Source organism: Carettochelys insculpta, chromosome 15 (genome assembly GCF_033958435.1).
Source record: "Carettochelys insculpta isolate YL-2023 chromosome 15, ASM3395843v1, whole genome shotgun sequence".
Taxonomy (NCBI): domain Eukaryota; kingdom Metazoa; phylum Chordata; order Testudines; family Carettochelyidae; genus Carettochelys; species Carettochelys insculpta.
This window is the reverse complement of record NC_134151.1, coordinates 9071183-9097876: the sequence shown is the minus strand read 5'-3', so window position 1 is coordinate 9097876 and position 26694 is coordinate 9071183. Positions and strand designations below refer to the sequence as shown.

Genomic DNA, 26694 nt, shown 5'->3' with positions numbered 1-26694 from the left:
CCTGCACACACACCACATCTGTGCTGTCCTATCCTGTGCCCTGTTGCCAGAAACTCCTAAAGAGTCATTCAGACAGCCATTGATTGCTATAATTCAGCGATACGCCAGCTAGGGTAGGGGCTAGGAGGAGAATCTTCCCACAGGAAGTAATTGATTCCCTACTCCTCAAGCAACTTAAAACCAGGTTGAATAAGATATTTAAGAATATATTGTTGTGAGTACTCCCACACTTGTAGGGAGATGGGCTCCGTGACCAACTAGATTTTTTTCCATCTCTAACCTATGTGCTTTATGCCGTGACATGACTGTGTCTTCTTTCCTTTTTTTTCTTCTTATATTCTTGCAGTCCAACAAGGCAGGTTAAGAACAAATTAAGTATTCCAACATATGGCTGCTATGGAGACATGCTTCCTTGTATATCAACAGTTGACACCCTGCCAGGGGATTTAATAAATCCCCATGAAACAACTTCACATCTTTTCTCTCTTCCATTTTTGTATTTTATTTTGGTGCCCAGAGTTTGTGACAACTGATGTATTGTAAATATCATAAGCAAGCAGAGAGATTAGATAGTTACATGGATAAATAGATAGAGGAGGAGATAGAGATTGAATGAGAACTCTCATACTGTACATCTCCAGGCAATTTAGGGAAACCAGCTTGCCGTTATTATTGTTTGCACTGAGTATTAGAGTGGAGAGGAATCAGTAACTATTTTAAAATGCCATAATAGAAACTCAAACTAACAGCAGACCAAAAAAATTCCACAAAGCCTAAATAGTAGAGTGAAAGAGGTGATTAGAGGCAAAAAATTCATCCTTTAAAAATCAGAACCCAAGGCCTAGTGAGAATAATAGAAAGGATCAACTCTGGCAAGTCAAGTACAGAAGTGCAATAAGGCAGGCCAAGGAAGAATTTGAAGAGCAAGTTATTAAGCATACAAAAATTTAGAGCAATAAAGGAAGAAATAGAGAGAAAGAAAGAAAGAAGTACGTTAGAAGCAGTAAGTCTGCCAGGCAGTGAGGCCACTGGGTGACTGAAGTGCAAAAGGAAAACTTAAGGAAGATAAGGATGTTGTGGAAGATCTAAATGAATACTTTGCATTGTTTTTCTAGAGAATATGCAGAGAATATGAGGGAGCACTCCACAGCAAAGCCATGCTTTTTTGGTCACAGATCTGAGGAACTGCCCACACTGAGTTTCAGTAGAGAAGTTTTTGAGACAGAATGATAAATTAACCAGCAGTAAGTCACCAGGACCAGATAATATTCACTCAAGAGTTCTGAAGGAATTCAAAATTGCAGATCACCCCACCCAGTGCACTCAGCCACCATTCCTGTGGCTGGGACTGCCGAGGTGCCAGTACTCAGTACTGGAACAAAAAAAAGCACTTAGAACAACTAACTATGGTATGTAACCAAGCACTTAAAGCAGCTTCTGTACCAGTTGGCTAAGGAATAGCTAATGTAATGCTGATTTTTTTTGGGCTCCAGAGGCAACCTTGCCAATATCCAGGGCCAGATAGACAGGCAGAACTTCAGAGTCTCAATGCGTGGATGAGACTATGGTGTAGGGAAGAGGGGTTTAGATTTATTAGGAACTGGGGACACTTTTGGGGTAGGGGGAGCCTATACAGGAATGATGGGCTCCACCTTAATCAAGGTGGATCCAGACTGCTGGCATTAAACATTAAAAAGGTCGTAGAGCAGTTTTTAAACTAAGAGGTGGGGGAAAGCCGATTGGTGCGGGGGAGCACCTGGATCGGACGGAGACTTCTCTTACACGAGGCTCCATAGATAGGGATTCCCTAGAAGTTAGTCAGATAGGGAACGTGGGAAATAATATATGGGCAAGATCAGATGTGAAACAATCGCATATAAAAAAATCCAACGCGTCTGTGAAAGGCGGACATATAAATAGTGGTAGTTTTTTAACATGCTTTTACACAAATGCTAGGAGTCTGTCTAATAAGATGGGTGAACTGGAGTACCTCATATCAAAGGAGGAGGTTGACATAATAGGCATCTCAGAAACATGGTGGAATGAGGACAATCAGTGGGACACTATCATACCGGGATATAAATTATATCGGAAAGACAGAACAGGTCGTGCGGGTGGCGGAGTAGTATTATATGTGAAGGATAATATAGAATCAAATGAAGCAAAAATCCTAAAGGAATCAAAATGTTCCATAGAATCATTATGGATAACAATTCATTTCTCTAATATGAATATGGCATTAGGAATATATTACCGACCACCTAACCAGGACAGTGATAGTGATGCTGAAATGTTAAGGGAGATTAGAGAGGCTATCAAAATAAAAAACACAGTAATAATAGGAGATTTCAATTATCTCCATATTGATTGGGTGCATGTCACCTCAGGACGGGATTCAGAGATTAAATTTCTTGATGCCTTAAATGACTGCTTCTTGGAGCAGCTAGTACAGGAACCCACAAGGGGAGAGTCAATTCTCGATCTGGTCTTGACTGGAACGCAGGATCTGGTCCAAGAGGTAACTGTTACTGGACCGCTTGGAAATAGTGACCACAATATAATAACTTTTAATATTCCTGTGTTGGGAAGAACACCGCAGCGGTCAAACACTCTGGCATTTAATTTCAAAAAGGGGAATTACACTAAAATGAGGAAGCTAGTTAAACAGAAACTAAAAGGTAGAGTAATTAAACTAAAATCCCTGGAAGCTGCATGGAAACTGTTTAAAGACACCATACTAGAGGCCCAACTTAAATGTATACCCCAAATAAAAAAACACAGTAAGAGACCTAACAAAGAACCACCATGGCTAAACAGCCATGTTAAAAAGGCAGTGAGAGAGAAAAGGGCATCTTTTAAAAAGTGGAAGTCAAATCCTAGTGAGGAAAATAGAAAGGAACATAAACACTCCCAAATTAAGTGTCATAATGTAGTAAGAAAAGCCAAAAAAGATTTTGAGGAACAGCTAGCCAAAAATTCAAAAAACGATAGTAAAATGTTTTTTAAATAGATTAGAAGCAGGAAGCCCGCTAAAAAAGCAGTGGGGCCCTTGGACGATAAAGATATAAAAGGAGCGATCAAGGAAGACAGTGCCATTGCGGAGCGATTAAATGATTTCTTTGCTTCAGTCTTCACGGCTGAGGATGTTACAGAGGTTCCTAAATCTGAGCCAGCCTTTTTAGGTGACAAATCTGAGGAACTCTCTCAGATTGAAGTGACATTAGAGGAGGTTTTGGAGTTAATTGATAAGCTGAATAGTAACAAGTCTCCAGGACCAGACGGCATTCACCCAAGGGTTCTGAAAGAACTCAAATGTGAAATTGCGGAGTTATTAACAGTGGTTTGTAACCTATCCTTTAAATCCACTTTGGTACCAAATGACTGGAAGACGGCCAATATAACGCCAATATTTAAAAAAGGCTCTAGAGGAGACCCTGGCAATTATAGACCGATAAGTTTAACATCAGTCCCAGGCAAATTAGTAGAAACACTAGTAAAGAATAAAATTGCAAGGCACGTAGAAAAGCACGAATTGTTGGGCAAAAGTCAGCATGGTTTCTGCAGAGGGAAGTCGTGTCTAACTAATCTATTAGAATTCTTTGAAGGGGTTAATAAACATGCGGACAAGGGGCACCCAGTGGACATAATATACCTAGATTTCCAGAAAGCCTTTGACACGGTCCCACACCAAAGGCTTTTATGTAAATTAGGTGGTCATGGGATAGGAGGAAAGATCCTTTCATGGATCGGGAATTGGTTAAAAGACAGAAAACAAAGGGTGGGAATAAATGGTAAATTTTCACAATGGAGGAGGGTAACTAGTGGTGTTCCCCAGGGGTCAGTCCTGGGACCGATCCTGTTCAACTTGTTCATCAATGATCTAGAAAATGAGGTAAGCAGTGAGGTGGCAAAGTTTGCAGATGACACCAAGTTGTTCAGGACAGTCAAAACCAAAAGGGATTGTGAAGAACTACAAAAAGATCTCAGCAAACTGAGTGATTGGGCAGCAAAATGGCAAATGAAATTTAATGTGGGTAAGTGTAAGGTAATGCATGTTGGAAAAAATAACCCAAATTACACGTACTACATGATGGGGTCAAATTTAGCTACGACAGATCGGGAAAGGGATCTTGGAGTTATAGTGGATAGTTCTCTGAAGACATCCAGGCAGTGTGCAGCGGCAGTTAGTAAGGCAAATAGGATGTTAGGAATTATTAAAAAAGGGATCGATAATAAGACAAAAGATATCATACTTCCCCTATATAAAACTATGGTACACCCACATCTTGAGTACTGCGTGCAGATGTGGTCTCCTCACCTCAAAAAAGATATATTGGCATTAGAAAAGGTTCAGAAAAGGGCGACTAAGATGATTAGGGGCTTGGAACGGGTCCCATATGGGGAGAGGCTAGAGAGACTGGGACTTTTTCAGTTTGGAAAAGAGGCGATTGAGGGGCGTTATGATAGAGGTATATAAAATCATGAATGGTGTGGAGAAAGTGAATATAGAAAAATTATTTACCTTTTCCCATAATACAAGAACTAGGGGACACCAAATGAAATTGATGGGTAGTAGGTTCAAAACTAATAAAAGGAAATTTTTCTTCACACAGCGCACAGTCAACCTGTGGAACTCCCTGCCCGAGGAGGCTGTGAAGGCCAGGACTCTATTAGGGTTTAAAAAAGAGCTTGATAAATTTTTGCAGGTTAGGTCCATAAATGGCTATTAGCCAGGGATAAAGTATGGTGCCCTAGCCTTCAGTACAAGGGCAGGAGATAGATGGCAGGACATAAATCACTTGATCATTGTCTTCTGTTCTCCTTCTCTGGGGCACCTGGCATTGGCCACCGTCGGCATATGGGTTGCTGGGCTGGATGGACCTTTGGTCTGACCCAGTATGGCCGTTCTTATGTTCTTATGTTCTTATAGATTGGTAAGCCTAACTTGAATACCAGGACAATTGGTTAAAAGTAATAAACAGCATAATTATCAAACACATGGATAAACATAATACATTTTGGAGAAGAGTCAGCATGGCTTTTTTAAAGGAAAAGCATGCCTCCCCCATCTGTTAAGAGATCTTTGATGGAGTGCAGTAACTTGTGGACAAGAGTGATCCAGTAAGTAGAGTGTACTTGGTCTTTCAGAAAGCCATTGACAAGGTCTCTCACCAAAGGCCATTAAGAAAATTAAGCAATCATGGGATAAGTGGGAATGTCTTTTCAAGGATCAGTAACTGCTTAAAAGATAGGAAATAAAAGGGTAGGAATAAATTGACAGTTCTCACAACAGAGAGGGGTAAATAGTGCTGTTCAGCATATTCATAAATTATCTGAAAAACTTGGTGGATAGTGAGGTGGCATATTTTTCAGATGATACAGAATTACTCAATATGCTTCAGTCCAAAGCAGACTACAATGATTTACAAAGGGATCTCACTAAATTACTCTGAGCACATCAATATGGCTCAGCCACACAAATGGCAAGTGAAACTGAATGTTAGTAAGCGCAAAATAATGCACATGAATAAAATCCCAGGTATACATACAAAATCATGGGGTCTAAATTAGCTGTTACCACTCAAGAAAGGTATTGTGGTGTTTTTCTGAATAGTTCTCTAAAAAAAAGTCCATGTAATGTGCAGCATAGTCAGTAAAGCTAACCAAAAAGAACACTTAGTAAAAAAGCAAATATCATAATGCCATTATATTAACCCATGGTACACCAAAACCTTCAGTTTTGCATGCTGTTTTGGTCACCACCACCACCCTCAAAAAAGATATATTAGAATTGGAAAAGATGCAGAAAATAATGACAACAAAAAGTTATCTGAATATGGATAACTTCCACACAAGCACAGATTCGAAAGACAGACTGTTCTAAGAAAAGAGGTGACTGACAGGAGAACAGGGGCCCATAAAGCCATGAATAGTCTGGAAAAAGTGAATATGGATATGTTATTTACCACTTCACTGGACCAAGGTGGGTCACTCACTGGAACTAATAACTGTTTTAAAACAAACAAAAAGAATTAATTTTTTCAGCAATGCACAGTCCACCCATGCCATGGGTTATTAGGAAGGTCTTTTCTTTTTCGTGTTGGTCACTGGATAACAAGTAGGACATCTTCCTGTCATCCTCCTATTTGTGAATCCATTGATGACTGACAAGGGGCAGGTAGATGGTGGAGGTGGTCAGGGCAGGTTTTGCCATTCTTTTCTCATTTTGGACCTGACCTTGGAGGAAGCCTAAAGCATAACTGAGTACAAAAAAGAATTTGATAAGGTCCATCCGTGGTTATCAGCCAAGTGATCATGGACTCCATTCCTTGCTCTGGGTGGCCCTAAATCTGCAATTACCAGGAACATATAGCTTTGACCCTGTCAGAAACTGGATACATGGATAGACGGGTCCTCAGTCTGACCCAGTATGACTGTTTTTATGTTAAGTATTTAAGGTCATTGATGTTTCTTGTTTGACCTTTTCATCTCTCTCAGCTTGTGCAATGAAAGCCAACTAACCGGTTTCACTTTTGAGTCAGTTTCTCTTTCACATTCTCACTCACTAGATCTGTGTCTACACGTGCTGCTTCTTCTGGAAGTGACATGCTAATGAGCTTTCTGGAATATGCTAAGGAGGTATGGATGCAAATTTTTCTGCACCTTATTGGCATATCAGTACATGGTTCAAAGTCTGGAAGAAGCTCTTATGGACTGTAAAGTACATGTGCAGACACGCAGCCTGCAGGGATCTTCCGGAAGGAAATCCTCCTTCTGGAAGCCCCTTCTTTCCCAAAATTTTGAGGAAGAAGGAGCTTCCAGAAGGAGGGTTTCCTTCCAGAAGATCCCCACAGGCTGCATGTCTGCACGTGTACATTGGAGTCTGGAATAGCTTCTTCTGGACTCTGAACCATGTGACAATATGCTAATGAGGCATGGAAAATTTGCATCTGTGCCCCATTTCGGAAAAGCTCATTAGCATGCCGCTTCTTCTGGAACAAGCGGCATGTGTAGACACAGTCTAGTACAGTATTTATTTAAGCTTAGTATAGTTATCACTTTATTTTTGTGGTGTGTGGGAAAAATGTTTAGTGACTTCATTAGTTTTTTTCAATATTGGTATCATTCAAAAATGAGTTATTTGTTGTCATAAACCAATTTGTTTAGCTAAACACCAGTCATGAGATAAACAACTGATCAGTGCCTACATCTCTACTATGTGTCATTTGTATTTTTATGCTTTGCCAGTGGCTTTAACTGTGCCCAGTGGGTGTAGGAATTGGATGGTTAAAAATAACAAGTGAGAAATCAAAGTCATGCTCTGATTTCCATACTCCTTGACACCTCATTCATTATTTGCTAGGCAGTACTGGGACTATCAGTAGCTCATTGGTGGAAACAGGACAAAGTACAAAAACAAGCTGATTATCATCCAAAAGCCAAGTGAAACAGGCTATTGTCTCCTTTGTCTTTGTGATATTTCTGTATGTTCCCTAGGCACAGCCAAACCTTTTGCTTCTTTTGCATATTATCTACTCTGTTTATTTCAGCTACACTGCAGTTGTGATTTTAAACATAATTTTTCGAGAGACAGAAAGGTGTAAGTTCCTCAAATTAGGTGGTGGTGGTTCAGATTTGTTTTTGTTTGTTTGTATTTGTTCACCCCTTACCTTAGTTGTAACTGTGTTTAAATAAGGAAGTTTGCACCCAATATGGTAGCTCTATTAGACTGCCTCTTTCAACGCATTAGGGATAATTTCATCCTGGAAGTGGTGAAAACTCTGTCACATGAGTGGTTTAAAATTGGACTGTACCTCACAAGGGAAATGAGATTTTGGGTCTAATGTTCATTAAGTCAGTGCAAAGACTCCCCTGGACTACAGTGGGCTTTCAGTCAGGGCCCAGATCACCTCATTGGTTTCTCACATGTTCAAGAGATGTTATTGACTAAATAAACCTGTGTGTTCAGAAAGAGGGGAAAGACCAAAGGCTTCTCTTTGATTCTCGAGCAGTCGTATGTTTTGTGGAGCAGAAAGCCATGATTTGACTGTCTAGTAGACCAGGCATTGGACAGAGACCTAGAGGAGACAAGTTCAATTCCCAGCTCTATCCATAGTCTTGCTGTAGGAATTTGGGCCTCAGTGCTCCATATGTACAAGTATAGTACTCCTTTACCTCACAAGGGTGATGTGGAGATCAAAACCATTGATCATTCTGAGCTGCTCCAGGAGTACGGTGAGGTAAATGTCTGGAGATGTAGACTAAAAGACTAACCTGCTTATCCCTTGGTATTTCTTTCTAATTGCCACTTCACCCTTTTCCCCTGTTTTTTTTTCTTTTTTTTTAAACATGTGCTTATTATTACAAACATTTAGAAACTTGGAGAAAGAGCAAATTAGATGAGTCTTCCCATTTCCAAAGAGTGTTTCACACTTTTTTTTCAGATGCTCAGCTCTCCTTCCTCCCCCTTTTAAGGTGTCTGGCCCTATTGGAACAGGGAGTACTACTGATTATAGATGGCACCAACATTCAGAGAGAAAAATCCAAGTGAAGCATTCAACATGATTTTGGACTTTGACCTTCTGTCCAGAGTGTGAAAAACTTATTTGCAGTTTCACTAAATTTAAAGCTAGTTCATGCCAAGGATAACTGTTATATTCATTTGTGTGTGTGTTCTTGTGCGCATTCCTTAATATCACTCAGCTGAAAGGGTAGGTGTTTGGGGTATTTTTTTAAATTTATTTATTTATTTATTTATTTATTGGCAGACAGTCATCTGAAACTGGGTTGCAGTTTTCCCTAACGTCGCTATATATAGCAAATAAATTTAATTAACAGCATCACTGCTTAGTTTGAATGGACATTGAATTACTGATAACTTGTGCCCAACATAGTTTTCTCTGTATTTATAACTTGAAAACAAACACATAAATAACTGTGATGCTTTTGTTTTCTGTTATGATTCTGCAGTGCAGTCTGTGGGAGTGTCATCCGAGGGATCACTGTGTTATTCAAGTTCTATGTTAGTCTTCAAAACAAGCTTACGTGCTGCATAGATTTTGCACTGGCCCTCCACATTGAGATGAATTTAATTCACTGAGAACATAAGAAATACAAATTATGACATTGACAGTAGTCTAATTATATAGCCCTATATACTTTTGTCTCATCCAATACTTACTAATAATGATAATTGTATTTGTATTGCAGTAGAACATAGCAGCCCCCCTTTTAGGTCAGGGCCCCATAATGGTAAGGGCTATGAGAACATATGGCCAAACATTTACATTATTTTAGTAGGAAATCTTCTATATGTTGTTTTACAGTTGTCTATAGTAATTATCATGTTGTGATCATAATTCTATGTATAGGGTATATCAGCAAGTTTTCTCTTCTTTGAAGTGCTGTGGTCATGGTTGTGTTGAAACTGTCCTGGGAAGTGCAACTGAAACACTTCTAATTCAGTACCAAGCAGTGTAGGTATCTAGGGAATATAATGTTCCTGGACAATGACACAGCTGTAAAGTATTTATTGAATTACTGACTGATGGCATAGTGACAAGATTGTACTTGAAATATACCAGATAATTCCCACGGGACTCAATAATGTGATACTATTGTTAATGGAGATGTGGTACAAAAACATCTTGCCAAACAAAAATGGCCTTTTTGATTATGAGCAAGCTAAGTATAGGTGATATTTGTCCAAGCAGTGAAGAGTCATGGACTCAGTGAAGTCTACTAAGGAGTTTGATGTGCCCATCAAATTTACTGGTTGAACCTCTCTTGTCTGGCATTCTCCAGTCTGGCAACATCTGGCAACATTTCAGTTTGCTGAACAACCACTTATGCATGTGGCCAACTTTCCTGTGGTCCCACGAAGTTTGTTTACAGGCACCAGTGCTGGCTCTCAGTATTCCATGTTGTTATTTAGCTGTAATTTACTCCTAAATGTCTTCTAAGAGGCCAGTAAGCAGTGGAAGGGTTGTTCGCGCAGCTAGACAATATTGACCTCCCATGGTTTGGCAAATTCTCTGGTTTGGCACTAGTCAGATCCCAGTGATGCCTGACTTGAGCGGTTCAACCTGTTCTTGGGAAGCAGAGTAGAGATGGTGGTGGTTGCTATGGGAATCCCTAAGATAGAAAGTGAAGATGGACATTGAGGCTCAGTCTTACAATTCTGAAGTGATAAGATTATACCGTTATTTTCATTGAGCAACTTATAAACCAGGATCTCAGCCTTACAGAGCACATGGGTTTTGTGTCAAACCCTGATATCAACATCTTACGATATTTTCCCTTGTGTGCACTCACTTACCCCTTTCCCATTTTTAGCATTCCTGTAGGCAAGCAGTGGACTGAAAGAGCATGAGGCTGAGTTCCCTTCTTACCCCCTGAGGCAATCTTCCCAAGTCATGTTGAGGGACACTGCCAGAAAAGTGTGAGAAGCCTGCACTGCTGCTCCTGTTTTGTGGATAAATAGGCTGTTAGTTTCCAGGCTGTCAATGTGACACTTCAAAAAGGCACTATATGTCCTGAGTTTTTTATCTTACTTTTTGACATTTTCCATTAAACATTACAGAAAAGATAAGAGGAATATTCTGAACACTAGCAGTATCTCTACCTGCCTTCTCAACATGACGGGTCCTTTCCCTGTAGTATGAATTTGCGGTTCCCATGTAGCATTGAATTAGGGGTGAGGGCTACATTCTGATATCCTTACTTTCATTGAGAGGTATCTTAATCCTTCAATAGCCTCACTAATTTCATTAGGACTGCTCAGGGCGCTGGGTATTACTTGATGGGGGTAGATTGGCAGAATCCATGCAAAATTTTGGCACGCATTCCCTCAGTGCTGAGAGCAGGACTTTCTTTGATGTGAGTGCTTGTGGAAGTAAGTACTATGACCTGTAGAGAACATTTGCAAAACTGGGACCTTGTTTTATGTCAGAGTCCCAACATTCTTGTATTTGGCAGGGCTTAAATTGCATTTGAGAAGGCTGTTTGACAAAGAGCTTCAGGCCTTGCTAGACATGTTCAAACACTGAGGTACTGCAGCACCCCTTGAGATGCCCAATCTTGCTTTGATCTAGCTAGCTCAAATAACAACAGCCACTGATTGTTCAGATGAATCTAGGACCTGAAACATGTACCTGAGTAGCTAGCCCATGCTCTTATGGCTTCGCTGCTGCTGCTGTTTTTTAAGCCAGCTACATCAAGTCTAGTTTCGGCACAGCTGCAAGTGCTGCAGTCTGATCGCAGCATAGACATTACCTGAACAACAGACTGGCCATATCAGTTCCAATTGCTATGCAAATGCACAGTTAGGAAGGTTTTTAAAAATGGGCATTTTGGACCCAAGTAAAAGTTACTCACACAACTACAGTTTAGACATTTTTATGGAAAGTTTATTATTTACTCTGTAGCTCATAATGGAGATGTTTTGGTCTATTGTATAAACAGACTCTTAGAACCACTTTTTGCCTAAAATACCATAATGGCTGTCCTGTCATGTACATATTTATTTGGAGATAATTTTTTTAAGTGCCTTTGTGTCTATTTTAGTAAAAATCCAAGTGGCAGCTACCTGCCTATTTGCTTATAGACATTTTTCATAGCTAAATACAACCATCATTTTAACAGCTTTTAAAGAAAAAAATCATCGCCAAAAATAATTAGATTGTATTTGTGGTCTAATTATATGCTGGCTCTCCCCCCCGCACCACCACTTTTTTTTTTTCCAAATGGAAAGGTTTTTTTTTTTTTTTACATTACTGGAACACAAAGTCTCTCTTCAGAAGGCCACAAATTGAATGAACTCTACAGTGGTGGCATAGTGTTTCCTAGCAACATCATGCCTGCACTAGTATTGCTTCCTTCACTCCTCAGGCTAAAAGCAAAGTCATGTCCATTAATTCCCAGCTGTACCTAAAACTTTTCAGAGATTTTGCTGGCTCCCTACTGTTCATGTTTTCATCTTGCTCATATGTTGTGGAGCAAACCTGCTACTGTGATCTGTTTATCTCTCTCTTTGGTTCCCCCACAAAAAGCAAACCCCAAGTGTATATTCACAATTAATGTTCATTTTATATATAAAGCAAATCATTTGTCCTACAGCATTATGTCTCACTTGATGCATTATCAGTTTAGTCACTCAAACGGCATGACAAGCCAAAGATAAAATAAAATGCCTTCAAAATGTTTCAAATAGTGAAGTATGCTGGCAACATTTTGCTGCTAAGTTCTGTAATGCAAGAATAACCTTTCTTTCAAGTGAAGGAAGCATTGCTTAGTTTAAATACACAATAGCCTCTCTGAAAGAAAATTCAGAGGGTTTCTTAGAATCTGCTAACAGTAGGCCTGTACTGAATGAGTTTAATGGTCTCAGGCCCATCCACATAAGGCAAGTAGCCACATCCGAAAACACACCAAAGTGGAGAATTTTATTGTCACTATTTATTATTTTAGTGTTGGGAAAGTATGTTGAAAGTATGTATGGACCTGGTCTGTGAATAAACTCAGGACTTCAGTGTCCAGAACTCTCAAGCCAGACCATTTCACAAGCTCTACGTTCACATGAAACACAATATAAATGCGGCTTACAAAAACATGCAGATCTAAAGATGAATGGTGACATGTTGATCTCTCACTGCTTTCTAGCCTAAGCAATAGCTACACTGTACCAGGATAGTCGGGCAATTTCACTGTGCCCTTCTATAGATTTTGACATAGGAATGGATTACTCCATTTATTAACAGTCAGAGCTTAAGGGTCATGTGGCAAGTACAGAGAGACCTAACACATGCTGCTACACGCACATTCTCCGAGGAAGACCCAAGAGTGCTGTTGCAGGCCTGATATCTAGGCAGAGTTCAGATTGCCACAAGAAACAATCCATTAGCCTTCAGCTATCCAGGATGAGGAAACCTTCCCTACTGTGGCATTCTGTGGATGAATTCAAAAGGTTCTTTTGAGGTCACAGTGGTTCCTGGGATTACTTCGACTGTGGTTATGTAGAATTAAAATTAGCAATGAAGCATTATTTGCTCTGTCAGATCAAAACCATTTGTCCTTTGAGTTTTCCCTCCAACAAAGGCCAGTCTGTGATCCTTCAGAGGAAGGTGAGAGAGCCCCATGATGTACATAGCCTTCTCTGCAAAGCTGTATCCAGAGGAAAACTTGCTGCCAGATTCCTGCTTCATAAGATTAAATACTAGCCGCAATTAGTCAATGTGCTGTGACAATTATGTAGACAGCATGATTAAGACTGGAGATTGGATTTCCCCAGTCTGTGTGCATCATGAGAGAAAAGCTTGCTGCCTGACACATCACCCTTCTCAGATGAGGCATTATTGGTAGGACTGAGATGTGGAGTAGATAATGAAGAACTATTGCCACCATATATGTACTGGCCGCAAAATCTCCCCCCCCCCCCCCCCCCAGCACCTTCTTCCTTCCTCTCCACTCCCACTCCCACTCTCTCATTCCCTCAATGGGAATACAGTCTGTTTCAGGTAAAGGTTCACCTACTGCTACAGTTTCGCCTATAGGAAGCGGATTGACAAGATAAAGTATCCCATTATCAGTGAACATCTGGGTGGGGCACCTAAGCACCACGTAGACTATTTCAATTCCAACTCAACTCTAATGACAATAAATAAGTATGAGATGGTCACACTGTGTATCATTTGTGGGATATCCGAGATAACATGTCTCTCAGGGAAACATGTTAAATCCTGACACAAATAATCTTTATAATTAATGGAATAGTCTTTTAAAGATATGCATTTAAACTTGACTTTTAACAAGAGGCAGGGGTTAAACAGTTTTGTTAGAGGATCTTTATATTCCAACTTTTAGGATACACTGTATAAAAGGTATAGGACACGTTGCCACTTTTGCTTACAAATATTCTGCTGTATAGATATAGCTGCATGGAAAAGTTAGGTTGTATAAAAATGAGCATAAAATAAGGATTTGATCCTATGTCAGCAGGCTGTGAATTCTGCCCATAACAATTAAAAAATAACCCAAGATCTTAAAGTTTTTGTAGAGCCAGTTACATATCATGGGCACATGACATTTGAATATACACTTTTATTAAGGTGTGAGTTAAATATGAATGTCTTCCCTACCTGCCTCTCTCCACCCAGCACCAGTGAGGGAATTTATCCCATTAGCTGAAGCTGCTTTTTGTGTGCACAGTGATATTATTTTGCCTACCTAGAGCATAGAATCTTAATGTGAATTAGTATTTCTAGTACTTATCTTCTTCATTTCTTCAACCAGATGGCTGCCCTGATTTGTGCAATGGCAATGGGAGATGCACGCTCGGTCAGAACAGCTGGCAGTGTGTCTGCCAGACCGGCTGGAGAGGGCCTGGATGCAATGTTGCCATGGAAACCTCCTGTGCTGATAACAAGGATAATGAGGGAGGTGAGCAAAAGTCTTGCAGTTCCCAGTCCCTAAAGAACAGAGGGTTATATGCACTTTCGTTACGAGTCACTTTTTTACAGAAAGGCCCTCTCTCATACGATTGTCAATATTGTTATTACATTTCCTTTGAAACAAATGAGATGGAGAAAGTGTTATCTTTGTGGAAAGTTGGTGTGACCTGAAAGACCTCCTTTTGAAGACAGAGGACCAGGTACCACCTTGGCAGAAAACTCGTTGCATCCAGTAGGGTTATGTCAGTGACGAATATGGCCTAAGATCTGAGAATTCAATCCTTCCCTCAGATATGCAAACTCATGCCAGCTGGTGAATTGTAAAATCACTTACTCTGGGAATGTGCCGAAGCGTAGCAGCAGATTAGCAGGATGTTTAGCAACATTTAGTTACCTATGTATCAGAAGCCAAGGTCCCGTCCTATATGTAAAAAGCACATACGTTGTCATAGCTCACTGTGTCGTATTTCACTGCCCACATCCAGAGCTGTAAAGGACTGGATCTGCTGTGCTGAACAACCTTACGTTACATCCTGAGGATTTGATTCAGTTTTCACTCTGTCCTTACCCAGGCAAACTAATATTAAGTAAATGATTATTATAGACTTCAGGTTTGATTCAAATGGTTTACAAGGAGGGCTACAGTACATCTTGTTTTCTGGAAACATTCATTATAGAGTGGTGGAGATTAGACCAGAAAAGTTCCTAAAAGCAGTACAATGTGAGTGTCCAGACTCCTGAGAAATACATTGAGTCATGCATGGGAAACGGGAAAAAACACCTGTACCATATGTAACATGCTGAGATTTGTGCTTCAGCAGATGGGCTAAAGTTTCTCAGAAACTGTTTAGTTCAGGGTTGGCCAACCCATGGTTCTCGAGTCGCATGTGGCTCTTTGCTTAAAGAAATGCAGCTCTTGTGAAGTCAGAGCCAGGTTCTTGTTTAACTTGTCCATTCATGCAGCAGGCATAACACTGGAAGATGTGAGTGGCTTTAGGATCATCAGTACATCTGCAGCCTGACAGAGAGCTGCTGGACAGGACTATGTTCTTAGCAGGGTGATATGTTCTGTCTTTTGCCTTTGCCTTTCCCTCCAGATCCCCAGACAGTGCTTCTGCCCTCCCCTGCCCAGTGGCCATGTGGTAGAGCCCAGCCAAGGCCACAAGAATGACTCAGTGATTCCTGCTGCGGAATGGGTAGTAGTTTGTTATTCTTGTGTCTGAGACCTGGGGGGAGGTGCGCAGTGGTGCTCCTGGGGCAGGCCTGAGGGTGAGAGGATGGGAATTGTTAGGGGTTAGAGCAGAAGTGTGGGAGAGATGGCAATGAGGATGGGTGGGGGATTATGAGGCAGTGGGGGCGCTGGAGGCAGCAGGATTAGTAGTAAATTTCAAAAAGGGCAATGTGAGGGAATTCTGCTATTAGAGAATTAGAAGAGGGACATTGTTATGGAATTGAGTGAGCCAGTGTCCACGCACTCACTCAATCCGCTAACAAAGTCCCTCTTCTAATTCCCTAATAATCTATCTATATTATAAATCACTGCATAGATATATAAAAATACATATATAATATGGGCTCTTTGCACTCTATCCACAGCTATTTTGGCTCTTAGTCTCTAACTGGTTGGCCACCTCTGGTTAGATTTTCCTGAAGTAATTCTCATATTGTTCCCTCTGCTGCTTTCAAATGCCAACCTTTGCGCCTTTTCATCTCGCTCCTTTTCTTCTAACATTCTTCAAAACCAAATACGTCATGCAGCTTTTGTCCTTCAGTTTGCTACTTTAGGTTGGACCTAATTTATTTTAAAGAGCACATCTGTTGTGTAAAGAGGTGGCTATTTCTTCTGGAGCAGTAGCTGAAGAAAATGTTTTGGTTGTCATATTTCCCAAAACTTCGGGATGACTCTTCTTTGGATGTTGCTTCAAGCAATGAAATTATCTTTATGATGCATGTCCAATTCTTACACAGGTTTAATCTCTCCAGTCTGGTGTTCTCAGGACCTGACCTGTGCTGAACCAGAGAATTTGTGGAACCACAAGAGGTCAATATTGTCTAGCAGCATTACCAACACTTCTACATCTTACTGGGCCTTTAGAGTAAATTAGAGCTGAATGATAGCCCAGAACACTGAGAGCCAGGACTAATGGCTGTAAACAAACCTTAGGGGACTGTGGGAATTTGGCCACATCCATGAGAAATGGACCAGAGAGTACCAGACTAGAGAGGTTCAACCTGTATAATATTTAAAGCTTCATGTTCATATAAATTATTAAAAACCACCAAATCCAAAAATGAACAGCATTTATAATCCCTTAGGTCCATATCTTCTGAATAGTTCAGAATCAGGTTTGCAAGTGATCAATACTGGGGTAAGAGTTTCAAAATTGCTCAACTCACAGGGTGAATACCTCTTTTGAAGCCTTAGCGAGTAGGTCAGTTCTGCACTCACATACCCAGATATGAACATCCTCAAATGTTGGAATCTTAGTCTCATCTTGGCAGCTGTTTTCTTAATATGTGGCTATTTGGTTATAGGAATAAGGGGATTTTTAAGCTTGCAGGGTCCTTTCAAAAAGGACCCCGTGTAGATGAGCCGTGTGTGATCGAAAGCGGCACTTTTGAAGTGCCGTGGCCACCATTTTGCTAATAAGGTGCTGCATATTCATTGCAGTTCCTCATTAGGATATCTTGAAGTGTCTCATTAGCATCCCCCTTTTGAAGGGGGGTAGCTAGTGTGGACGTAGCCTGTAAGGACCAAATTAACCTCGGGATCTGAACACTGCAAAACAATACAGGGCTATGTCTAGTAAATAGCTCTTGTGATGTGATCCTACAGATAAAAATAGCCACCTTAATACTAGTATGTGACATAACATAATAAATTTTAAAGTGAACTAATTTTTATGCCAGCATTGATAACTGTCAATGCAAAATTAAAAATGAACGTATTATTGAATTCTTCCCAAAAACAAAAGTGATTTTTGAAAGCAAATGATGATAATGGAATATGGTTTTTTTTTTAAGTAGGAACAATTTTTCACTATCTTTATTTAGTTACTTGTTTAACCCTAGAGTATATTGCATTTTTAAAACAGACATGCAGGGAAGAAAAAAAATCCTTTTGCTCTTGTGAAACCATTCAACTGATCATCCCAATTTAAGAATTACAGGCCTCAAAGACTTTGCTCACAGAGAGCCAATATCATCCCATTAAAGTCAAAGAATATATCAAATGCTATGCCAAATGTTGGGAATATAATATTAACCATCACTACCAAGAGTGTGTGTTTGTTCATCTTAATCATAGCCAAAGGGGAAAGGGTGTAGACTGCCTCTAAATGTGGGAACTGCAGGTTGATGAAACTTGCAGACCATCTGGCCTCTGAGCACTCCCATGTGCATTCAGTCTACACAAATATTTTCTAACATTGTGTTCCCTTCATCTGTTCCATTTGTCACCAGTTGTAATGATAATGCTTTATGTCATCTACTGTAAGATGATGGAAACCTTTCTGTATGTTTTTCACCATCTTATAGACTTTAATATTTCCCATATATGGAACTTTATAGAATAGTTAAACTTACACACAGAATGTCATAGAGACATGTTCTTGTAGAAGAGTAATCTCCATATTACATTTATGTCGAACTCTATTATTATTATTATTATTATTATTATTACTATTATTTATTATGTGTTGCAGTAATGTTGTAAAAGTTCCACTCAAGATCCTGGCACTGTCACAGTAGGCACAGAGACAGCAAGGCTATGCCTACACTGTGGTTACTATTTCAGGATACAACTGCATCCTGATATAGCAACCTTGTGGTTAAACACTGCGCTCGAGATAGCAGGACTATGTCAAGCACGGTATCTGTTTCCGCTACCCCTCGCGATGAGAATTGTAGAAACTCCGAACTAGCCACTTTTTCAAAATGGCACCGAGTCCAAAATAAGTTAGCTCAAAATAATTTATGCAAGTTGTACAATGCGAATTCTATACGTTATTTTGAGTTATGGCTACAGTATAACCATAGCCCAAGAGTCAGTTTCTGTCACAAAGAGATTATAGTCTATATAGATAAGAAAGACAGCATGTAGGGAAAAAATAGTGCCCTCATTTTACAGATGGGCAATCCTAAGCAAGAAAGACTGAGGTCATAATTATCAGAAGCACTCAGCATGCACAACTAGGGCCAGAATTTTCCAAAGAGTTGAACTAAATTATTTAAATTGTTCAGAGCTTGGTAGCTGAAATTCTGGCTATTTCATCTAGGTACCTAAATGGGAACTGAGCACTTTGGAAAGGGTCGCTGAATACTTTTGACCTGTCCAAGGGCCCTCAGAGAATTGATGGTAAAGCCAAGAATTGAACCTAGAGTTTCTGAGTCCCAGTCTAGCACCTATACCAATAGCCCTTCCTTGCTCTTTCTTAGTGTCAGCCTTATTGAAGTCAAGAGGATTTGTTACTGCAAATGGTTGTGGAGTTCCTCAGACTCTGTACTTCTGCTTTATACAATGTTCATAATCGCCCTCATTAAACCTGCGTCACACACATGCACCCATTTGTCTATCCACCCACCTAACTACAAATTTATAAGATTTATAAGTAAGCCCCACTTTTTTTTGTAAACTATGCTGCGGTACTTGACCTATGAGAGAAGATTAAAAGAATTGGATTTCTTTAGTTTGGAAAACAGAAGGCTGAAAGAGGACATTATAGCATCTTTCAAGTACCTAAAAGGGTGTTATAAGGAGAAGGGAGAAAAATTATTCTCCTTCGCGTCTGATGATAGGACAAAAAGCAATGGGCTTAAATTGCAGCAAGAGAGGTTTAGGTTGGACATTAAGAAAAAATTCCTAACTGTTAGGGTGGTTAAGTGCTGTAATAAAGTGTCTAGGGTGAGTGTAGAGTCTCCATCATAAGAGATATTTAAGAACAAGTTGGATAAATATGTAACTGATGATACAGAGAGTGCTTGGTCCTGCCATGAGGGCAGGAGACTGGACTTGATGACCTCTTTAAGTTCCTTCTAGTTTTATTATTCTATGATTCTATACTGTACTTTCAATTCATTGTGACTAGAAATTTAAAGGTAGTTTTACTCCTAATCACCCTTCATGCCTATAAAGTGATCACAAAGTTTTTTGTAATTTTGTGGCTGAAGGATGATTATCTTCAATTAAAACACAGTCCATGATTCTCATGGAAGCTAGGTGTGTTTAATAGAAGACATTTTGTATAATCTACAGGGTTATTTAATAAATTTTCTGTAGGCTTTTCTTCTACATCCTGATGATTTCTCTCAATGCATGTGTGCCTTTTAGTTAGTTTTCTTACGTCTAACTTCTAGAAATAGTTATACCCAGCTCAGAGCGGGACCTGAGGTGTTAGTGAGGAATGCGTCACTTTAAGAACCTATCCTTTATTTCTGATCAAACTGGCCCTCCGGGCACCCCAAAGTGCAGGCCCCAGAGCAGTCTCCCCAGTGTGCCATCCCCTAGAGACTGCTCTGATCACCTGCTCTTGAATAATTAATTAAAATGTAATGCACCTGGCTCACTGTAGAATGGCTATTAGCTATATGCACATCCTTACCTAAGCTGGATGTTCTTGTCATATCTAAAATCTGCATCTCACTGATATTAGTAGGAGTTTTGCTAATGGCTCCATTGGGACCAGAAATTGTCCTTTTGTTTTATAACCTATTAAAGTCCATAACATGAGTTCCAAATTATTTCCAAGAATGAGAAAAATCCAACTGCAAAAGATTGTACCCGACATTTCCCTAATTATTTTTTTAATTAAATTCAGTTGTTTGTGAGGTGGGTTATTCCCAGAAGTTGCATGTTGGTTTCTGTCTCACTGGGATTTATTCATGATTGTTTCTGGTTTACTGCCATACTCTGGAATTAGTGTAGGAATTCCATGGCCCTTAATCACACAAGTGCAGCAGGGGTCTAGGGAAGGTCGAATTCTCTCAGCAATCTTTCTTTTTGAGGACTCTAAGTGCTTTGCTACAGACTCCAAGTATAGTCCTGGGAAATACTTCTATTTTTATCCTGACTAGTCATGGATCAAGTCCAGACATGTGCTTAATCAGGTGTTTACTCTGATGCTCTTCAGATATGTAATGGTGCTCAGATTGCTTTGTCAAAAAGTTTCAAAGGCAGGGTTTTCTTTTGTTTCATTTTGCTTTGTTTTAAAGGAAGAAACCTGGTTAATAGATAGGATTTTTCTGGGGCCAACTCTCTTTAAGTCTTTTCAATTGTTTTTTTTTTTTTGTTTCTAAAACAAAAGATGTGTGAACTCCATTGAAACAGTCATTGTGGCCACTTTAAATCTAATCCTTTTCTTAATCAAGTCCCGTGTAGTTTAGTAGTTATTAAACTTCTTTTAGAGGGCAGTTATAAATACTTATTCAAGATTATAGGTTGAATCAAATAATCATGTATTTGTAATCAAAACATATAAGCCGTGTCTACACGTGCATGCTACTTCGAAGTAGCGGCACTAACTTCGAAATAGCGCCCGTCACGGCTACACGTGTTGGGCGCTATTTCGATGTTAACATCGACGTTAAGCGGCGAGACGTCAAAGCCGCTAACCCCATGAGGGGATAGGAATAGTGCCCTACTTCGACGTTCAACGTTGAGGTAGGGACCGTGTAGTCGTTGCGCGTCCCGCAACATCGAAATTGCGGGGTCCTCCATGGCGGCCATCAGCTGAGGGGTTAAGAGACGCTCTCTCTCCAGCCTCTGCGGGGCTCTATGGTCACCGTGTGCAGCAGCCCTTAGCCCAGGGCTTCTGGCTGCTGCTGCTGCAGCTGGGGATCCATGCTGCATGCACAGGGTCTGCAACCAGTTGTCGGCTCTGTGGATCTTGTGTTGTTTAGTGCAACTGTGTCTGGGAGGGGCCCTTTAAGGGAGCGGCTTGCTGTCGAGTCCGCCCTGTGACCCTGTCTGCAGCTGTGCCTGGCACCCTTATTTCGATGTGTGCTACTGTGGCGTGTAGACGTTCCCTCGCAGCGCCTATTTCAATGTGGTGCTGCGCAACGTCAATGTTGAACGTCAACGTTGCCAGCCCTGGAGGACATGTAGACATTATTCATCGAAATAGCCTATTTCGATGTCACTACATAAGCTATTTTGATGTAGCGTTCACGTGTAGACGTAGCCATAAACCCCCAAAAGATACATATAACTATTTAACCCACTGTAGACATAATATAAGAAGTTAAGGTATTCATTCGTGCCATGCTGATTAGCGTAGGTGATCATGGCCCTCCACCCTGTCTATTACGAGTACTCTGGAGCATCTCCACAGTGCTGTGGCAATGCAACCATGAAGTGATACTATCCAATATTTTCTCACGTTGTCTACCTTGTCCTTGCTTTCCATTATACTTTCCTGTTGTCACTACATTTTCAAGTGCTGACTTTCTAATTATATGGCCTCTAAATTTTGCCTGCCTTGTTCTTATCCCATTTAACAGTGTTCTTTTGTGGTTGGCTTCATTGAAAACAGACTGGTTCGTCCTTTTGGTTGTCCATGACATGCACAACATCCTTCTTAAAAACCACATTTCTGTGGCTTCGACGTACTTCTCAACTTGTTTCCTGATAGTCCATGATTCACATCCGTACATGAGGACTGGTTCTACATGACATCACCACACTCTTTTCCTAACCTCCAGTGATAAAGATCTGTTTGTGAGAATGCTTCTGATTTTCTGAAATGCTGCTTTCGCTTGAGTGATTCTTCATTTCACTTCAGTTAAACACCTACCATCGGATGTGATATAGGATCCTAAGTACTTGAATTTAGTCACTTGACGAAGAACAGTTCCGTTTGCTAGTACCTCCACATGTTGGGAGTACCTTTGTCTTCGTAATAACCATTACTTCCATCTTCGAGATGTTCGGCTTACTCCCTTTAGCTCGCTTTCTTTATTGACAACGTTAACCAGTTCCTGAAGATCTTTTTCACTTTCTGCTATTAAAACAGTATCAGCAGCATACCTCAGGTTGTTGATGTTACACCCTCCAATGTTTAATCCTGGCAGACCTTCTATTTTGCGCATTATTCTTTCACTGTACAAGTTAAAGAGATCAGGTGAAAGAACACAACCTTGTCTCATGCCTCATTTTATCTTCACATATCTACTAAGGTTTTTTCTGACCCTGATGGCTGCTGTCTGTTCCCAGTAGATGTTTTTAATTATTCTCATATCCTTCCCATCTATATCCAGTTCTTCCAACAGTTTCATCATTTCTTCATATTTTACTCTGTCAAACACTTTCTGATAGTTGATAAAGCACAAATATATGTCCTTTTGAACTTCCAGTGCTCTTTTGATAAATGACCTTAAAATGTAGATTGCGTTACCAGTATCTCTGTCTTTCACAAATCCGCATTGTTCATCAGAGATCTCAGACTGTATTTGATTTTGAATCCGGTTCATAATAATCTTCAAAAGAATTTTGGTCATGTGACTCATGAGACTGATTGTCCTATGCTGTTCACATTCAGTTGCACATGGTTTCTTCAGCAAGGCAATAAAAACAGATCTTGATAAGTCTTCTGGGATGTGCCCTGTACTGTAACTATCATTTAAGAGTTTCGTAATTGTGTCAATACCAAAGTCTTCTAGGGCTTCAAACATCTCACTCATGAGTTTGTCCGGACCAAGCACTATTCCTTTTTTCATGCATTTCAAAGCTTTTCTTTCTTCTTCCTTGAGTATAGGTGGACCATCTGCATCCTTAGAGGGACTCACCTTTTCCACTCTCTCATCATCATAGAGTTCTGAAATGTATTCTGACCACCTTTCCAAAATGTTATCCTTTTCCATTATTATACTACTATCCTTCAACTTCAGACAGCCAGACGATGAACATGTTTTCCTTCCTGTTACCTCCTGGATTCACGTATGCATCTCTTTTGTATGACTTCCATGTTGCTGTTCAATTATCTTACACTGTTCATTTAACCAGTTCTCCTTTGCAGCTGTATATTTTAACTTTATTACTTTGTTCAACTTTTCATATTCAGAAGATTTCTTTTCCTTTTCTCTTCTTTCTCCCATGAATTGCAAAATTTCCTCAGTCATCCACTTTTTCTTAATAATGGTTTTATTTCTTGGAATGTTTTCATCTGCAGATGTAACAATGGATTCTTTTAATAATTCCCATTGTCTGTTAATAATAAGATAATAAGACAAAAGATATCATACTTCCCCTATATAAAACTATGGTACGCCCACATCTTGAGTACTGCGTGCAGATGTGGTCTCCTCACCTCCAAAAAGATATATTGGCATTAGAAAAGGTTCAGAAAAGGGCAACTAAGATGATTAGGGGCTTGGAACGGGTCCCATATGGGGAGAGGCTAGAGAGACTGGGACTTTTCAGTTTGGAAAAGAGGCGATTGAGGGGCGATATGATAGAGGTATATAAAATCATGAATGGTGTGGAGAAAGTGAATATAGAAAAATTATTTACCTTTTCCCATAATACAAGAACTAGGGGACACCAAATGAAATTGATGGGTAGTAGGTTCAAAACTAATAAAAGGAAATTTTTCTTCACACAGCGCACAGTCAACCTGTGGAACTCCTTGCCCGAGGAGGCTGTGAAGGCCAGGACTCTATTAGGGTTTAAAAAAGAGCTTGATAAATTTTTGCAGGTTAGGTCCGTAAATGGCTATTAGCCAGGGATAAAGTATGGTGCCGTAGCCTTCAGAACAAGGGCAGGAGATGGATGGCAGGAGATAAATCACTTGATCATTGTCTTGTGTTCTCCTTCTCTGGGGCACCTGGCATTGGCCACCGTCGGCAGATGGGATGCTGGGCTGGATGGACCTTTGGTCTGACCCAGTATGGCCATTCTTATGTTCTTATGTTCTTAATATCAGTTAGATCTCTTAAGGCGCTGAATCTATTTTTGACTGCTAAAGCATATCGACTTCGAACTTCTCGATCCGTTTGGAGGAATTTCAGATCAAGTTTTATGCTTCTTACAACATTTTGAATTTTCTTTAATTTTACTCTCAATTTGCCTACCATCAGGACATAATTGCTATAGCAATCAGCACCTGGCATCGTTTTAGCTGATATGAGGGAATTTCTAAACCTTTTATTTATAAGAATAAAATCGATTTGGTTCTTCACGTTCTCTCCTGGACTTTTCTACGTCCATAGTCTCCTTGGATGTTGCTTGAACCATGTGTTTCCTATGACCAAGTCATGAATTCTAGCCCATCCTACCAGTCTTTCACCTCTCTTATTTCTTGAACCTAGACCATGAGGTCCTGTTATGTCTTCTGTTCATTCACAACCAACTTTAGCATTAAAGTGTCCTTGAACAATTAGAACTTCACTTGATTTACAGTAAGCTTTGGCTTGTTCTAGTTCTTCATAAAATCTGTCTATGTCTTCCTCAGTGCTGTCTGCAGTTGAAGTGTAGACCTGGATTATATTCGCATTGAAGGGCTTGCTTTCAAGTTTAACTAACAAGACCCTCTCAGATACTGTCCAATAACCCTTAAAACTATTTGCATTTTCTGAATTTAAGATGATTCCCACACCCCTTTCATGTTTCTCTCCTCCTGAATAGACTATTTTGTACTCATCCAATGTAAAAATTCCAGCTCCCTTCCATCTCATTTCACAGAGTCCCATTACATCTACCTTTAGTCTTTTCATTTCTTGCTTGATGTTCTCCAATTTCCCACTTCCCAGCATAGTTCTCACATTCCAAGTAGCAATCTTTATGATGTTGTTGTTGTATTTTCATTTTGTTCTTGGTTTGCTAACAGTCACTTGATGATGGTCTGGTGTCACCTGAAGCACATGACATACCCTACCGGACGAGGATGTTTTGCAACAGCCCTTTACGTTGTTCTCATTAAATAGATAGTGATTTTGGTTCATGACGTTCTTGGGAATGATACAATGGTGGTTTCCCTTTGTCTTCCATTGGTTGTCTTTGGTTGTCTCCATTAGCCTTTGGTACTCCCATACCATCAGACCTGTCTGGCGTGGGTGTCCCTTTCAGGAGTTAAACTCCCACTGGCATAGCTCACTAGGTCATTGAGACTCACAAGCCCTCTCACCATGCCAAGGTAGCAACTCATGAGAGAGTTAAGGTATTAGAAACAAAATTTCAGGGATGCCAGGTCACATTCATTTTTAAATTTAATTTTCGTTTTGATTCCCTCTTTTTTGTGAGCAGTTGGACTGTGTTTGAGCCCATGCAATGGTTTCTTTACTTGAAAGCTTTTTAAACTTCTGATCTTGGGATCCTTCCAAATTCTGAACTGGTTACAGTGTGTCAATACAGACAACATAGAACCATGTGTGTCTTGCCACAGAGCACCCAGAAACAAAACCATGAGTGTAGTGGAAGGCAGAACTCGCACTCCTTTTGCCAATGCAGCTAGTTCCCAGCATGAGACAAACTAAGGTAGACTTGTGAATATGTGGGCAGGTGAAGTGTTGTTAGCTTCCTTTATGGGCATGACCCTTGCCACAAAATCTACATTCTCTCATTTTCTAAATCAAGACTTTCTGTAATAAGGCATTCTTTGGAACCAACAGTGAAGTCATTAGTAGAAAACAGCTCATGTTCATCCTAGAACCTGGCATTTCAAATACTGAGACAATATTATTTTCTGTGTATACTTCTACATTTATTCATGCTGAGTGAAATCTGCTATTGTTTTAGTGGACTCCAGTGTGCAGAGACCATGAATGAAGTAGAAAACTTGTCCATCGTGCTGCCAAAATGAAATTTTATTTGTTTGGCACCTTGTTCCTGCAGGAAATGTTCCAAGCCTATAAAACAGTCAGTGAGTACTTTTCTGGGATTTGCATGGAAGCTGAAATGAGCTCTGTTTGGTCGTTCCATCAGGGGATTGGAGTCAAGACTTCTGGTTTCTGGCTGTTTCCAGCCTTGCTGTGGGCTTACTTTATATATGTCAACACAGCATTTCGTCAGGAGCTGAGAACCAGGTTGGCAGACTTGGGGAAGCAGGTCTTGTGCTGCTGCTCGAAAAATAGCTGTGTTGGCAGTCCTTTGAAGGTGTGGCTCAGGCTTTGAACTTCATCCTGCTCTGTAGGCTCCCGAGCCCAAGCTGTAGCCCTAACTACACTCCAAGTGATCTCTGCATTGCTGTTTTTGAGCATTAGTGCAATCCCTGCTGGCTCAACTCTGTTGATGCAAAGTGAGAGGCTTGTTCCCAGG

The 26694-nt window shown here is 40.2% G+C and overlaps 1 protein-coding gene across 1 annotated transcript in view; it reads left to right on the top strand.

The window, feature by feature from the left end:
- TENM2 (teneurin transmembrane protein 2) overlaps window positions 1-26694 on the top strand; it is a 1128689-nt gene that overhangs the window by 1019502 nt on the left and 82493 nt on the right. The window contains exon 15 of the mRNA XM_075010154.1: window positions 14290-14436. Coding sequence (XP_074866255.1) covers window positions 14290-14436 — 147 coding nt within the window. The remainder of the gene's footprint in view (window positions 1-14289; window positions 14437-26694) is intronic.